This window comes from Copidosoma floridanum, unplaced genomic scaffold, assembly GCF_036245765.1.
Source record: "Copidosoma floridanum isolate Cflo_tuat_1 unplaced genomic scaffold, Cflo_Japanese_pri ptg000027l, whole genome shotgun sequence".
Taxonomy (NCBI): Eukaryota; Metazoa; Arthropoda; class Insecta; order Hymenoptera; family Encyrtidae; genus Copidosoma; species Copidosoma floridanum.
Window position 1 is genome coordinate 14,622,391 of NW_028321904.1, and position 15,043 is coordinate 14,637,433.

At 31.8% G+C, this 15,043-nt stretch overlaps 1 protein-coding gene across 1 annotated transcript in view; it reads right to left on the reverse strand.

Annotated features, from left to right (window-relative positions):
- Nucleotides 1–1,956: 1,956 nt before the first annotated feature.
- Sem1 (Suppressor of exocyst mutations 1) overlaps nt 1,957–15,043 on the reverse strand; it is a 142,206-nt gene continuing 129,119 nt past the window's right edge. Inside the window, exon 3 of the mRNA XM_014349719.2 lies at nt 1,957–2,119. Coding sequence (XP_014205205.1) covers nt 2,065–2,119 — 55 coding nt within the window. The 3' untranslated portion in view covers nt 1,957–2,064. The remainder of the gene's footprint in view (nt 2,120–15,043) is intronic.

Consider the following 15,043-nt stretch of genomic DNA (forward strand, 5'->3'; position numbering starts at 1 on the left):
TAATAAGGACGTATTAATATTTGCTACCTAAGACCCCAGCAAATGTTAATTGGTACTTGGCGGATGCTCAATCGATTTTACGCTGATATCCTAAAGCAGTAAATGATAATTTCTCTCTATATCGGTCCAAAACATGCAAATTTGTCAGGCTAGAAACCTTCTTCAAATTTACCAAATTTTATTTGAAAACAGCAATTTCATTCAATAATTAGCAATTGATATTTCGTGCTTGAATTTTGTTTTACATAAGATTTACTTCTTTTTTTAAAACTGTTTGGTTTTGGATAAGTTGTCCACCATGGTAGATTCACCATTTTTAATTTTTCAACATCTGATTTCGGATTTGTAGCCAGCGCTTATAACTACCTAATTATTCAACAAACTTTTGCATGCGGCGATTTCTTTTAATATGAAACCGAATTTATCAAGCTATAAAACTTTTTTAAATACATGAATTCATAAAAACTATATGATATACTGTAATCTGGGATGTTGGATCGCAAAGCATATATATATATACATATACATACAAGTATAACAAAATACTTCCGTATACCTCTGCTCCGTATGATTTTTCGTAAGGAATATTTTTTTCAAATCTCAAATCTTGTCTTGGTTTAGCTTGTATGTAACAAAATATGAAATTTTGAATTGTGTTTATGCCTTTATCATTCTTTTTAAACATACTCATATCTCTTATGTATTTAGAGACAATTGTAAATCTAGGTCTATCTGGTTTTTTATTTACAAAAAAATAAATTCCATGGTTGACTTTTTTAAAAGAAAGACATCTTAATGTTAACGCTAGGTGAATCCAACAATTTTTTTAATAAAGTTATCAAAAGGGTAACAATAACATTCACTAGTAAAAAAATCCTTATTGCTGTATAGTACTTTTCTGTTAATGTTATTGTTGGATATTCGTAGACAACTCAGTTGATGTACACTGTACACTTGTACACTTGTACGCCTCGATTAATTAATACTAGGAATGAAGTATACAAGAAACTTTACATTTGTGAAAGGTACGAATAAAAATTTAAGACTATACCTGCAACAAAGTGTATGTAGCACTTGCGCTTGTGCAGAGGATGAGATTGTTCATGGGAAAGCTGAATCCTTGTGTGATTGCGTTGAAGATACCATTTTTTCGCCCTATATAAATATTGTTGCAAACACCTTTCTAATGTACTTACATAAGTGACACGTGTAACTTTGGGACGCTCATTAGCTGTTTTGTTCTACTTACCTATAGCCTTTTTTTAGAATGTCAACTCTGGCTTTGCGTTTTTTACTTTTTTGAAGTTTTTGGGAAAGTGAAACGAACTGTAAGTTTTTTTTTTTACCGGGTTACCGCGACAGCTCTTAGGCCAAGTCGCCGGGGCCACCTACTCACCACCTATGTGTGGGGGTGTATTTCCACACCCATTTTCCAACCCTTTTTACTGATGTTATCTCTAATTCATGGGTACAGTGCGAGGTATCTCCGGTGAAACACCTTGCTAGTTAAGCTGACACTCTTTGCACCAATGGTGCATCGGGTCCACTCGCCACTGTGTAGTCTTTCCTCGAAGAGGACCCCATATTTCAGGATGTCCGCTCTTCGCCGGTTAAGTCGGCGCTCTCTGGCGAAGCATCGGATCCAGGCTAATTAGCATCTCCGAAGAAGCCCCATGTTTTAGGGACCACTCTTCACCGGTAAGTCCAGCGATCCCTGCCTGGCGCATCGGATCCACTAATCCCTACCTCCTTATACTGTTTTGCATTAACCCAGGCCCGAAGACATGTGTATGTATTTATATTTTACATATAATGTTGTCTGGACTGCTAGATACAGAAAGGCAGGACCTTACTATCGTGCTGAAAAGAATATCTTAATTTGGTGTCGATAAAAAGCATTAAGTATGGAGTACAAAAATGCAATATTTTTGTGGCATATGGAATTAATTGCTAGAATTTTATAAACACAAGAATGTTTTATTTTAATCATACAGAATTAAATGATGAATTCGTTGATCTTCTTGTATCACACGACGGTCCGATGCCATAGTATGTAAAATAATCTCAATGAATTTCTTTTATATTGTTGCACTGCATTTTTTGTTTTTCTAGCTGCATTCTGAAAATAATTTAAAACATGTACTATACTCGAAAAGTTATACTTATATAAATACAATTGTTATAAATATTGTGATGAACGAACTAAATTTTGATTTTCCTGTTAGGTTAACTAGTTTTTTGCTACGTGCACAACTTTGGAATAGCATCTACGTCGAAAATTTTGCAAAACTTTTGTTAGCATGAGCATAATATCAATAGATATGCTTGATTTCATATACATGCAATCACATGCTTATATTATAGAATTTTTAAGCAGAATCAGCAATAAGCCCTTCTTTAACAGCCCTAAAGTGCAACACCTCACAAAAAAATTGAGAGTGTAAGTAAAAGCACTAGTAACTGGACGCTTAGTAGTTAAAAAGTATTTGAACGTACAGTTTACTTAAAAAATACAACACATGGTTGAAAGTTGTAATGTTTGATCTTAAATTATACTATAAGGAATACGATAAATTGAAGAAATATATATATTATACGCGATAATGTAGATAGTATATGAGGAAAACAAAACGTATGAAGAGCACTAGTATCTGGACAAGCAAATCACAGGTGTACTAGTGTCCCGAATTTTATGTACTATTAACTGGACACACATTGACCTATGAAAATTTTAGCACTCTTGTGATTAAAAAAAAGTATTCGAAGCTAAATAATTTTCATAGTTATGAAAATCATACAATTAAATGTGTGTTTGGTCAATACCTTAATTCTACAGGGAATTAAAATCAGTTTTATTCTGTTCTTAGCTAAAATTTTAAATTTAATGTAGCTTTGTAGTTAAATATTTGTTAACAATGATAAGATTAAGTATATCACTTTATTTAATTCTTATAATCATGAGATCAAGTAAAAAATGAGCTTATAATTATCATTATAAATTAAATAACATTTACAAGGAAGTCAAAGCTTCAATCGTATTAAAATTTTTAAAGGTAGATCACATAATGTTTATTCATAATGATAACACTACTCTGTTTTCTCTACCATTTTTTTTCCTTCTAGGGGGAGAAAATCTTTTTGTTTTGCTAGAAGTTTTTTGATCTCTTTATCGATTTTCTTTTTCTTCCACAGCAGTTTGACAAGCGTTTTCTTTCTTGGTTTTTTTTTCTTTTTTTTTTGTTGTTTTTATTTTTTTCGGTCTTCTACTTCCTGATTTTTCAAAAATTTAGTTTCTATGTTTTTCAACTCTTGCTTCTGCCACTCATCGCCAGTCAACATTGGTCGCAAAGCTTTCGGTTTATTTTTTCGTACCTTCGATAAGATAAGTTCCAAATTGGCAGGTATGACAAGGAAATCACTTAGATTCGGGCTGAGTGTCTTTGTGAAATCGCAAGATTCTGGTGACATGTCTACATCTTCGCATCGTCACATATATCAATTATGACAATATGATAAAATCAGAAAACGTGTGTAAGTATACCTTGTTGTGAGCATTCTTCTGTTGGAAGTGATGATGAAGGTATCGGATTCCTTTCAATATTCATTAGGGCTGGTTGACTCTCTTCTTCTGTACCACGTCTATTTGTTAAATCTAAGGGTGTCAATACATAGTCAATTTTTTGATCATCGCACTTGTTTTCGTTCATTTCTTTATCCTTTATACGTGGAATTTCAGAAATATCAAAATTATTTGAAAGGGATATTTCAGAAACATCAACTATGTCAATTGTGGATTCGTTGGGTTCTAGAATAATTTTCTGTTAGTTATGGTTAAGAAAAAAAAATTAAAGTTTGTAAAGATCGTACCTTTAGAATGAATTGCAAGTGTTTCACGATCTGCATCGAAATTTGGAACACTATGATTGTTTTCTATTCGTATTGTTGCTCGTGGTTCTACCGTAGATTTTTCTGAACTGATTAAATTGGCTTTTCCCGTTTGCTGTTTTGGCAAGTCTGTTAAAATGTAAGTCAAACAAAAGTCATAATTATCGTACAGAAAGTACAAGAAAAAATAAAAAATTTACCTAATTCAGGCGATATGACCTGATTTGGACTTGTACATGGAAATTCAATTGAAATATCTTTGAATTTGAAACCACACGCACCGCAGTGAACAAACCCCTTGTCAATTTGAGTTTCTTCGTCATATGTTAAAAAAGTAGATGAAACTCGAACGGCTTTGACTTGAATGGTAAAGATATTTTTTGCATGCAGTGTACTTCAGCGAACATTATATAATATCGAAGCTGATCTCAACGATGTTCCCTTTTGAATACTATCAAGCGTCTTCTACACTTCATCTTTAGTGTATTTAGTGACGTTACTCTTTTTCTCAACATATTTACCCTTCTTTTTCTTTTTTTGCGGACTCATGATGTGGAACTGCAACAATTGAATTGCATACACAAATTAAAAAAATGCTTGCGTAAAATCAAGAAAAAAACAAACTAGGAAAGTTTTTTCAACTGCAGCTGTACTTACAGATCTTGAACCAACGCTCTGGAATACATGATTTCTTCTTTTAGAAAATAAAATGACAAGTTTTTTACCATGTAAATAATGAAATATGTTATCTACTTTTACAAAGTTCTTAGAATTTGATGATCATATACTTTTACTGTATGTCAGTACTTAACACCTACTTGTAAGCGTTTATTTTCTTGCTTTAGATTCCGAGTGTAGGTTATGGAAAAATAAAAACATAAAGTAAGACGTATACAACTGCACCCACGCGTATTTTAATAACTGAATTATCATAAATGCTAATGCTCTTTAATATGAAAATTATTATCAATATTTACTTAGCTAATAGATAGAAAGTAGACAAAACAAGTTTCTACCTATTTTTTTATTGTATGACAGTAAGTACGTCCAGCAATCCGTACACAACTAAAGCATGATAAAAAGCAGTTGAATGAATAAGTGGACGGGTGTCCTAAAAACACGTACACAGTACACTCTATTGAACTAGTAAATAGACACTTAAATTTTTAATGAAAACAACGATAAATTAATATAATTTAACATTTCAATTAATTTTTCACCTGGAAACCAGCTTATTAAAACTATACTTTCAGTATTTGATTAGAGATTCATTAAAATATCTCTTAAATAAAATTCAGTCCAAGCCTCAGATATTGGTTGAGGATCACATAGTCGTCTCAAACACACACAAGACGAACATTTGATGAGTTTATTATTAATATCTAAATCATAAATATAATAAAATAATGTACTTATAAGACTTGAAAACCATCATGGAATATACACTGTCCACAATTTTTTATTTTTAAACCATAATATTATTAATATTTACTGACTGTTACATAGATGCCCAGCTACTAGTCACGTCTAATTACTAATGCTTTTACCTTAGTCCAATTTTTTTGTTTTTTTAAGTCATGAGAATTTGAGTTAAAATTCTCAGAGCTTCTTCACCGTCAATTTCAAGAGTCTCGATACCCCTTCACCCCGCAAAGTGAATTTCGCATGCGCATGTTGAGTATCAGATTACTTGTATACCAAACATTCCATTTTCATAGATGGAAGATATATCATTAATTTTACGATGGTACTTTTGATGAAGAATGTTACATAGCTTCCTATAATGGTTCGTATGAGGAAGTGCTTCGTTAGAAAAAATTTGTTTGATAATAGGTTTTAAAATTTAGGTAAACATTTTTTTTAACTTAAATAAAAATGACTCGTATAAAGTCATAAAATATCATGATGAGCAATAGTAAGATAGAGATCCACAGAGAAAGTTATAATTTTGGCGTACAAAGATCTGTAAAGCAGCTTTTACGAGTGAGAGGCAACGCCAACGTAAAAGCATGTAATAAATAAATGCTTATTGATGGAGATTTTCAAAGTCACCTGCATTTAAGTGAAATAAAAAAAAAAAAAAAAAAATACTATTGTGAGAACTAATTTTTGTCTATATCGTAGTTGACATACATAGGATATTCTTCTTATCGCTAGATAGTTGCGGTAGCTATAAAAAAATTACATACTTTAGTTGTAATATTTCTATAACTGAAGTTATCGATCATTTGATTTTACGAAAACAAAATGTTTTTTCAATTTTCAAGAAAAACAATATGTAGTATTAATATATAACTTTACATTTACTTTTTTTAAATCTTATTACTTTTCCAGAGGCCATGTATTGAATTGGTAATTTCTGATACCAATTATAATCAAATAAATTTTGTTTTATTTGTTAATTTGGAAGCGCACATGTCAAGTAAATTTATCTTGAAGTTCCCTTCTTATATAGCTCAAGTCAAGTTAATCCGGCAAAATAAGATTCATATTGTACAGCCTACTCTATTATCAAGTCAATTTTGTACAAGGTTCTTTGAGCAGGATACCTTGGCTGGCTGTGAGGGGGATAGGGGCTCAGCTTGAGATTGTCTAGCAATCTTGACAACATCGTATACATTGAAAATAGTATGTATCATATCAAGATTGCAACGTATACAGGGCTTCTATGTATTCTATGCCCTTAATTTCTAACTTCCTTGTTCTATTCCCGTAATCATCTTCCTATTTTCCCAAGTATGCGAGTCCTTCATAAAGGCCCCTAGCAAAGTTTGTCTCAGATGACTTGATCATCCATCCTACAGGGTACTATTGACAGCGCACAGCGATTGTCTCAAGCACACCCTGGCTATATACAAGTTTAATGGAAAGATATTTTTCCGATTAACCTTTGAACTTACTGTACTGACCTTACTATGACTGTAGCATATACCTTACCTACCTTATTTCATCTACTTCTTCTAATTCCTCACTTCCCCACTTCTATCTTATACTTTTTCCATTTCTTTTTTCAAATACTAAAATTTTTGTTTTTTTCTCACTTAGAATCATTTTCTTTTTACAGATGTACTTCTTAAATCTTATTAGCATCTCTTTTAATTCTTCTTCCCTATCTGCTATCAATACTATATCATCTGCGTAAGACACACTCCATATTTTTTCACTACCAACTCTACATCCTTCCACTTGCCCTCTCTTTAATTCCTCCTCCAAGTCCGCTAGATATATTTTAAACAACGTTGGGCTTAGTAAAAATCCCCAACGAATCCCCCAAATAGCCCAACGTTGTTTAAAATATATCTAGCGGACTTGGAGGAGGAATTAAAGAGAGGGCAAGTGGAAGGATGTAGAGTTGGTAGTGAAAAAATATGGAGTGTGTCTTACGCAGATGATATAGTATTGATAGTAGATAGGAAAGAAGAATTAAAAGAGATGCTAATAAGATTTAAGAGGTACATCTGTAAAAAGAAAATGATTCTAAGTGAGAAAAAAAACAAAAATTTTAGTATTTGAAAAAAGAAATGGAAAAAGTATAAGATAGAAGTGGGGAAGTGAGGAATTAGAAGAAGTAGATGAAATAAGGTAGGTAGGGCATATGCTACAGAAAAATAGGAGTAATGATAGATATATAAAAGATAAGAAGAGGAAAGCAGTGATCGCCATGAAAAATGCATGGAGCGTAGGTGAAAGAATATTTAAAAATAGCTACCAAAGAAGAAGAAAATTATTTAGAGCACTAGTGGAAAGTATAGCGTTGTTTGGTGCGGAAGTATGGGATTGGGAAGAAGAAGAAAGGCTGGAAAGTGTACACAGAAGAAATACGAAGTGGGTATTAGGACTAGATAGCAATATGCCAAATTATATAGTGGAGGAGGAGTGTAGATTAAAAAAGATGAGTAAAAAAGCGCTTAAGAGAGCGGTAAAATTTGGAGAGAAAATTAGGGATTTACATATAAAATTAGATAAGGAATGTATAAGAGAAAAAGATAAGGACAAAGAAAGATGGAGAACAGAAAAAAAAGAGTGAAAATGCTACGTGAAGGAAAGACATAAGAACCAAGATTTATGAAAGGGGTGGAATTTGAAGAAGAAGTAAGAGAAAAATTTGAAAGAACAAGGAAAGAAAAGAAAAGAGAAGAGAACGGAAAAGATAGAGAATTCTTGGTACAACAAGGTATATAAAGATATAACAACAGAGGAAGAACCAAGATATTTGAAAAAGGACATGCCATCAAAGGATAGAAAACTAGTAGCAAGATTTAGGTGCGGAAATGAATGTAGGGGTAGAGAGTATTGAAAAAAAGAGGAGGATAAGAAGTGCAGATTATGCAAAGAAGAAGAAGAAGATTATAGTCACATATTAAAGAGTTGTAGAGATACGGGAAATGAGGAAGAAATAGAAAAAATACTAAGCCATGATGCAAAAGAGATAGAGTCACTAAGACGAGTTATCCGAAAAAAAGGAAGCAGAAAATAAGTAAAAGACAAAAAAGACTGAAGAAAGTTTATAGTAAAGAAGAGAAATAGACGAATGGCAGGACAAGGAAGAAGAGAAGAAAAAGAGAAAGCAGTAAAGAAAGAATGAAAGAAATTAAAAGTACAAATTAAAGGAAGGTGATAAATATTTAAATTTTTTAATTTTGAATTCTTTGTTTTTTGAATTTTTGAAGGTTATAAATTGATTTTGTTTGATTTTTATAAATGATTTTATGATATAAAAGTAAACTAGAATTTAAAGTATGTGCAAATAGAAATGAAGATAATATAAGATGATATAAAAATTATTAAATTATTATGTAAAACGAAGGTTGAATGTGTAACGGAACCCTTTTAAACCTGAAAGGGGCGGAGTATAAAATAAAAAAAAAATGATAAGAAATAAAAGATGAAGAGTGAAAAACATCTTCAATTTAAGTTGCACATTAATTAAATATTGTTAAAAATTGATCAAAACAATTAAATTGTTAATAAAAGTATTATATTATTTATAATCTTTATTTTTTTCTAATTTTTTTTCTTAAAGTTCAACTCTTTAGCTACAAAAGCGCCGTTGGTGAAAATTTTGTAGCTCTTAAGGATTCGGAGCTATACATTGTTTAAAATGTGTCTTCAACCACTATTATGAAAATTGGTTATAACTTATAAAATGAAAAATAGGTGATAACAAAAAATCCCTCGGACACGTATCTCTAACTTTTTAATATAGAAATTGGAAAAAAATTTTCAGCCGAATCGGAGAAGTGATGATTAATTCTTAGCAAAATTCGTTGGGTTTGTAAAAGATTGACCTAAATGCAAGTTATTCATTATAATAAAAATAACAGATATTTAAGAAAACTTTGAATTTTATGATGAAGGTAGATGAAGGATTAGCTCCTCTTGACCTTTTTATGTAGTAATCTTGAAAAAAAATTTGGATTCAATGTGGTTGGTGCGTGTGGGGCAGGAGGCTATAAAGGTAAGTAATTTATATTGATTCTGTGGTAAAGTATCTATACAATATATTATAAGTTTTTGTTGAGGGCTGTTGGGTGATAAATTACTTTATATGTACACTTCTGTAACAAATTTTCACAAAAAATTGAATTGAAACAAAAAAGCCGTGATGCTGTAAGGAGGGGTTGATAAAGTGATAGCACAGTGGTGTGTGGGGCAAGGGTGTAGATGGAATTTTAAATATTAGTTAGTAGGCAAAAATTACGGAGAAATGTAGAAAATGAGTCTGTATTTTATAGGAAAAGGGGCAGAGGAGGTGTGGGCACGTCAAAAAACAGGACAATCATAACGTTTTATGGAGAAATTTAAAGCTACTGAGGGTGTAGTGGGGGGATATGTGGGGCCACTAAATTTGCGAGGGGAGGCGTGGGGGTTTACTTTTTTTTTTTCGATGGATATAGAGAGTTTTCTCTTGTTTTGTAAAAAGGCTGTCAGAACTATAGGGGACGTTTGGGCAGACCCACCAAAATAACTGTATAAGATAATAAGAAATGTATGGGCTTTACGAACAGTTGTCTTTAACCTGTACTTTTTTCCGCAACCATTGCGTTTTCAAATAACAGGTTTTATCTTAATTACATATTGTTAGTATCTTATACATACATCATTACAAGGAATGAAACAAACGTAGGCGTTAATTTCCAATAAGCTACCAAGTTGGTGTATGAAGATTTACAGAAGGCACAAAAAAAGTAAAGAAGTAACATACTGATTTATGTAAACGAAAAAATAGGTAGTAATATTCAATCAATGTGCAACTTAAAATAAAGATATTTTTTTCTTTTCATTTTTTACTATAATTATTATTATTATTATTTTTTTTTTAATAATAAATCAAATAATATGGCTGAATACTAAAAAAGAGAAATCGAATGGGAAAAAAATTAAATTGACAAAGATATATAATGAATAGAAGACCGTGATCTTTCAACAACTTTATGATTTTTCCATTCCCTCATTAGAAATTAATAAATCAAGCTCCACTATAGGTTGTGTGAGAGGAGTAGTCGCTGTGTGGATTTCAGCAACTCTAACTTTTTCTTGGAAGGTAGGTGGTGTAATGAATTTTGTTAAAAAAGCTTTAATTTCTTTAGATGCCTCAATTAAATTTGTACCCTAATTACTATTTAAGTCGGTAAATCGACCTCTTCGAGAGATAAATCGGAGAGAGGCAGAAATAACTGCAAGTGAAAAATAGTCTTCAGCGACTTGTAAATGTACCGCTCTTGTAACTGTACATACAAAAACAAGTACGAACCCCTTTAAGTCCCTCTACCTTATGATTTTCGCTGATCGAATAGGAAAGAAGTCTACGTAATTGACGCCTTCTGTCTTAAAGGCAGCAGCTGGTAACGCATTACTTTCAGGTGAATCATTTATCAATTAACTTTTGACGGCGGGCAGCATACCGATTATATCATAAATATTTATTAACAATTGTCTTAACTATTTGATGACCTTGTAAATTTTAATACAATGAGCATAGAGACACAAGCATACTTTGAACACGACCGTGAATAGTTAATTGATGATAATGAGTTATAATAATAACTGTTAGATAAGCATTGGGTCCTAAGAAAAAGAGATTCTTAAAGTCATTTTGAATGAAAGCTCTACCAAGTCTACCTCCAACTCAAATTTAACCATAACTAAGAATGTGTTTGAACTCAAGGAGAGGACTATTCAACTTAATAGAAATTTTATTACCCTCTGATACACAAAAAATATGAACAACACGTTTGTATTCATCACAAAAATTAAGTTTCTGATAAGGTTTTATCCAAAACAAACGAGCGTTTTATACACTAAGAGAACGCTGGTAATGCTGAAGCGTCAACTGTAGTTACAATACTAAATAAGAAAACTGTAATAACATAACTCGTCATGGTCCACACACTTCACCAATTTTTAGAACGGTAGCGCATATGCACCAATACGCCAGTCAAGATCTACCTATACCTTTTTGTTCTCACAGTACTTATACCAAACAAGATAACGAACTCATAATTACGTTTTAGTGGTAGTACTTTCCAATTCTTTAGACAATGACGCACCTATTTAGGTAAACTGAAAGTTAACGCCAACCTGCAAGGACGTGCTGGTTTCCGTACAGCTAGGGACTTTGTACGTCGCAGGTGCATATACAGCCCACTGTGTATAAGTAAACAGCCATCACACACTATCAGCCAATAGTGCACTAAAGATTGGCCACCAATACTATGTTTGCTCCCAGGACACCAACACATCAATAGCTGCCGTTTACGAATTCAATCTCTCAACATTGCACACATACACATCTTAAAGATATAGGTAGGAAGCACGGAAGGGAAGTTAGACCAAGCCCTATGGTTATTTCTTGAGATATGGCCTTCGGGCTCCACACCGGAATTTCGCATGTAGAAGTAAGCCCCACGTGGGAGAGAGAACTTACCAAAAGACTCTCACTGCTGACTGTCGGCAACAAGGGTTCTGGGACATGTTTTGGTCCATTGCCAATTCGCCACGCCACACTTTATGTAATTAATTGGTCAAAACGTTATATAGCTAGAGTGTATTAAATTACCGGGTAACTTTTTGTTTCTGCATGAACAAAGCTTAATAATATACAAAAAATAACAAGTTAGGATGTTTTTAGTGTGTTTTATCCATATTTGAATTATATAAAATATATTAAACATAGAAAAAATGTCCCTCTGTATGTATGAATCTATGTCGTCAGTCATATCTCAGGATTAACGTTACCAATTTTTATGGCTTTTTTAGTAAAATCTTTGACACTGTAGGAATTAAATTTTCATTTTCATGTACTTTTGTGACATCATTTTGAAAAGACTTTTAAAAATACGTGATTTTTGAAGAAAATATTTAAAAGTATTTATTGTTTTTTCCAACATCATATTGCAAGTATTGTAAATTATTACGAAAATTACCGGAAAGTAACGTACCAAGTTACAGAATAATTGTAAAAGTGTAAGAGTATCAGTATGGATTAATTCATCTTACGGTTCTCTTGACTAATTTATATTGAAAATGGCTTTTCTCTTTTTAATCAGATGCTTACTGCTGTTGAGGCCAAACATTTTTTTTCTTCGATTTTGATAAATTGATTTTTTTTTTAAAGTAAATTTTCTATATCTAAAGGTTTTTTCTCTTTCATAGCACACAATTTATATGGATTAATGAAGTTGCCTGATTAAATTTAATTATAAATAGAAAGTGTAATATGGAATAGGGATACTTGTGAAGATAAAAAAAATTGTTATATGAAATTTACTAGTAAAATTCTTAATTTAAGATTCACACTCACAAAAGACAGGAATCTTTTTCATTTCTCATCTGATTATAACTTTTTTAAGCTTGTTCTACTATTCGAAAAATTTCACATAGGGCGTAACAAACAATTTCATCTTTCTGATTACGCATTCAATGTGATAGAAAATTTTCCATGCTGACATAATATTAAATTTTCTAGATAGCACAAAAAGGTAGAACATAGTAAATTTTATAAAGTAGTTTTTTTTTCATCTTAAAAATTACTTCTTTCTTGCACCACAGTGTATATATCCTATTGTATTACAACAGACAGCTAAATTAATAATGAAAAATTTTGAATAATTTAGTGGTAGGGAGCCACCTACAGTGTTTTGAAATACGATATTTAGAAAGTTGAATAAGATTCATAATTGACTTTAAAATAAATTTCCTACAGCATCAAAATCCATGTTCAATAAACAACGTAACGTATACGGACGGTGCTACAGTTTGAATGAGTGCCACCACTGGCGATAGTCGAAGTCACTGGATCGGAGATAATGCACGGAAGTAAGTGACAACTCTTCTTTAATTATTTAATCTTACAAATCTATCGAGTTAGAAGACGTTTATACAAGTAATCATGAATTTTTCATTATCTAGTTCATTGTTTTCTTCTATACTTTTGAAGTTATACATTTTTTGTGATATTTGTTTTCAGGAAAATAGATAAGGTTATAAGAGATAATGAAAAATCAGTTATTACTTGCATAAATGTCTTCTGACTCGATGGATTTGTAAAATTGAGTTATTAAATAGAAATTGCCACTTATTTTCGTGTATTATCTGCGGTATAGTGACTCCGACTACCGCCAATGGTGGCTCTCGTTCAGACTGTTGCACGGTCCAAATGTGTGTATACATATTTTATTCTCATTTTAATTCGATAATAAAACAAGTATTTATTATTACACATATCCTACGATTTCTTACTCTCATTTTAATTCGATAATAAAACAAGTATTTTTCATAGAATTAAAAAAATCAAACTATAAACTTATAATATTTCCTAATATAATTTATGTAAATGAGGAAACTATATGCCAAAACTTTTAAAGCAGTTCTTAATATCTAATAGATTTGGTCATTGTTGTAATATGGTTACCAAAAATGCTGATTTTTATTTTCGTTGAAAAAAAAAGTTGTTTATAAATGTTAAAGGTTGATGCAGAGAAAGTCGTTTTCTTTTATTTACTTATTATGTTGATGAAATCTGGTGCATGAACTATGAAATTCTTAATTATCTGAACTATCATCCACTTACGTTATAGCGTGTTAACGGCGAAAATTTTAAGCAGACAGTGGTTGTTCTTTCACACGAAATAAAAAGTGTGTCAGATTTGCTGTAGTTGGTAAGGTATCTAACTTAACGTACTGGGAACGCTGCGGTCCCAAACGGGAGAGCAGCTCCGCCAAGCTGTAAAGGCGCTGTGGAATAAAAATAAGGTATCGTAGCCGTTTCGGCCAAGAATACGGTTTCACCAACGTTCTCTCAGTATAACTCACAAGTATCAAGCTCCTTAGTGTTTATTGTTACGACTCTAGTTAAATCATGAAATGGAGAATTTTTAGTTAGTTGAACTGAAGGAGCCTTTCATATATTTACGTGTTATAGAACAACGATGCATGAGTTTGTAAATGAATCTTATACAGTAACTTCTCTAGGTATTTTGGGAGTGATACTTTAACACTTTTGTCAACTCTGAGTTCTTCTACTTTCAAGCTTCCAATTTGAAGTGCAGGATAAAAGTTTTTATGCTGATGCAAAATATCAGGACCACTAAGCCATAGGCTTTGATTTTTTAGTTGACTGGGTGTTACGCCTCGAAAAGCCAAGTCAGCAAACTTTCTCTTAGAAGCAATATGATGCTAAAGTGTGGAAAGGTTTGAAGTTTGAATATGCGAACATTTATTGGCTATAAAGGTAGGCCAGCAATTAGGACCAAATTAACACAGTGAAGGACATTTTTTTAACTAGTCCACTTATGAATTCCTGACTTATAAACATCAATCATAGTTATGTAATTTTGAACCAATTTAGTTAAAAGATGAGTTGCACATAGCTCTAAACGAGGGATATTCAATATTTCAAGTGGAGCAACTTTTTTTTTATCCATTTGAAAGGAAACGAAGACCTTTTCGTTCATAACTACGGTAATTATAAATCAATTGCTATAGGAGGTGATTTTTGTCAAATTCTTCCAGTTATTAAAAACAATAATAGCAGTGTAATTATGGAACATACGACAAAATAGTCAAATTTTTAGCCATAACTTTTAATTTTTAATCAAATGCCAACATTTGCTCTGTTCATAAATTATTTTTAAATCTACTATTGTAGATAGAAAAA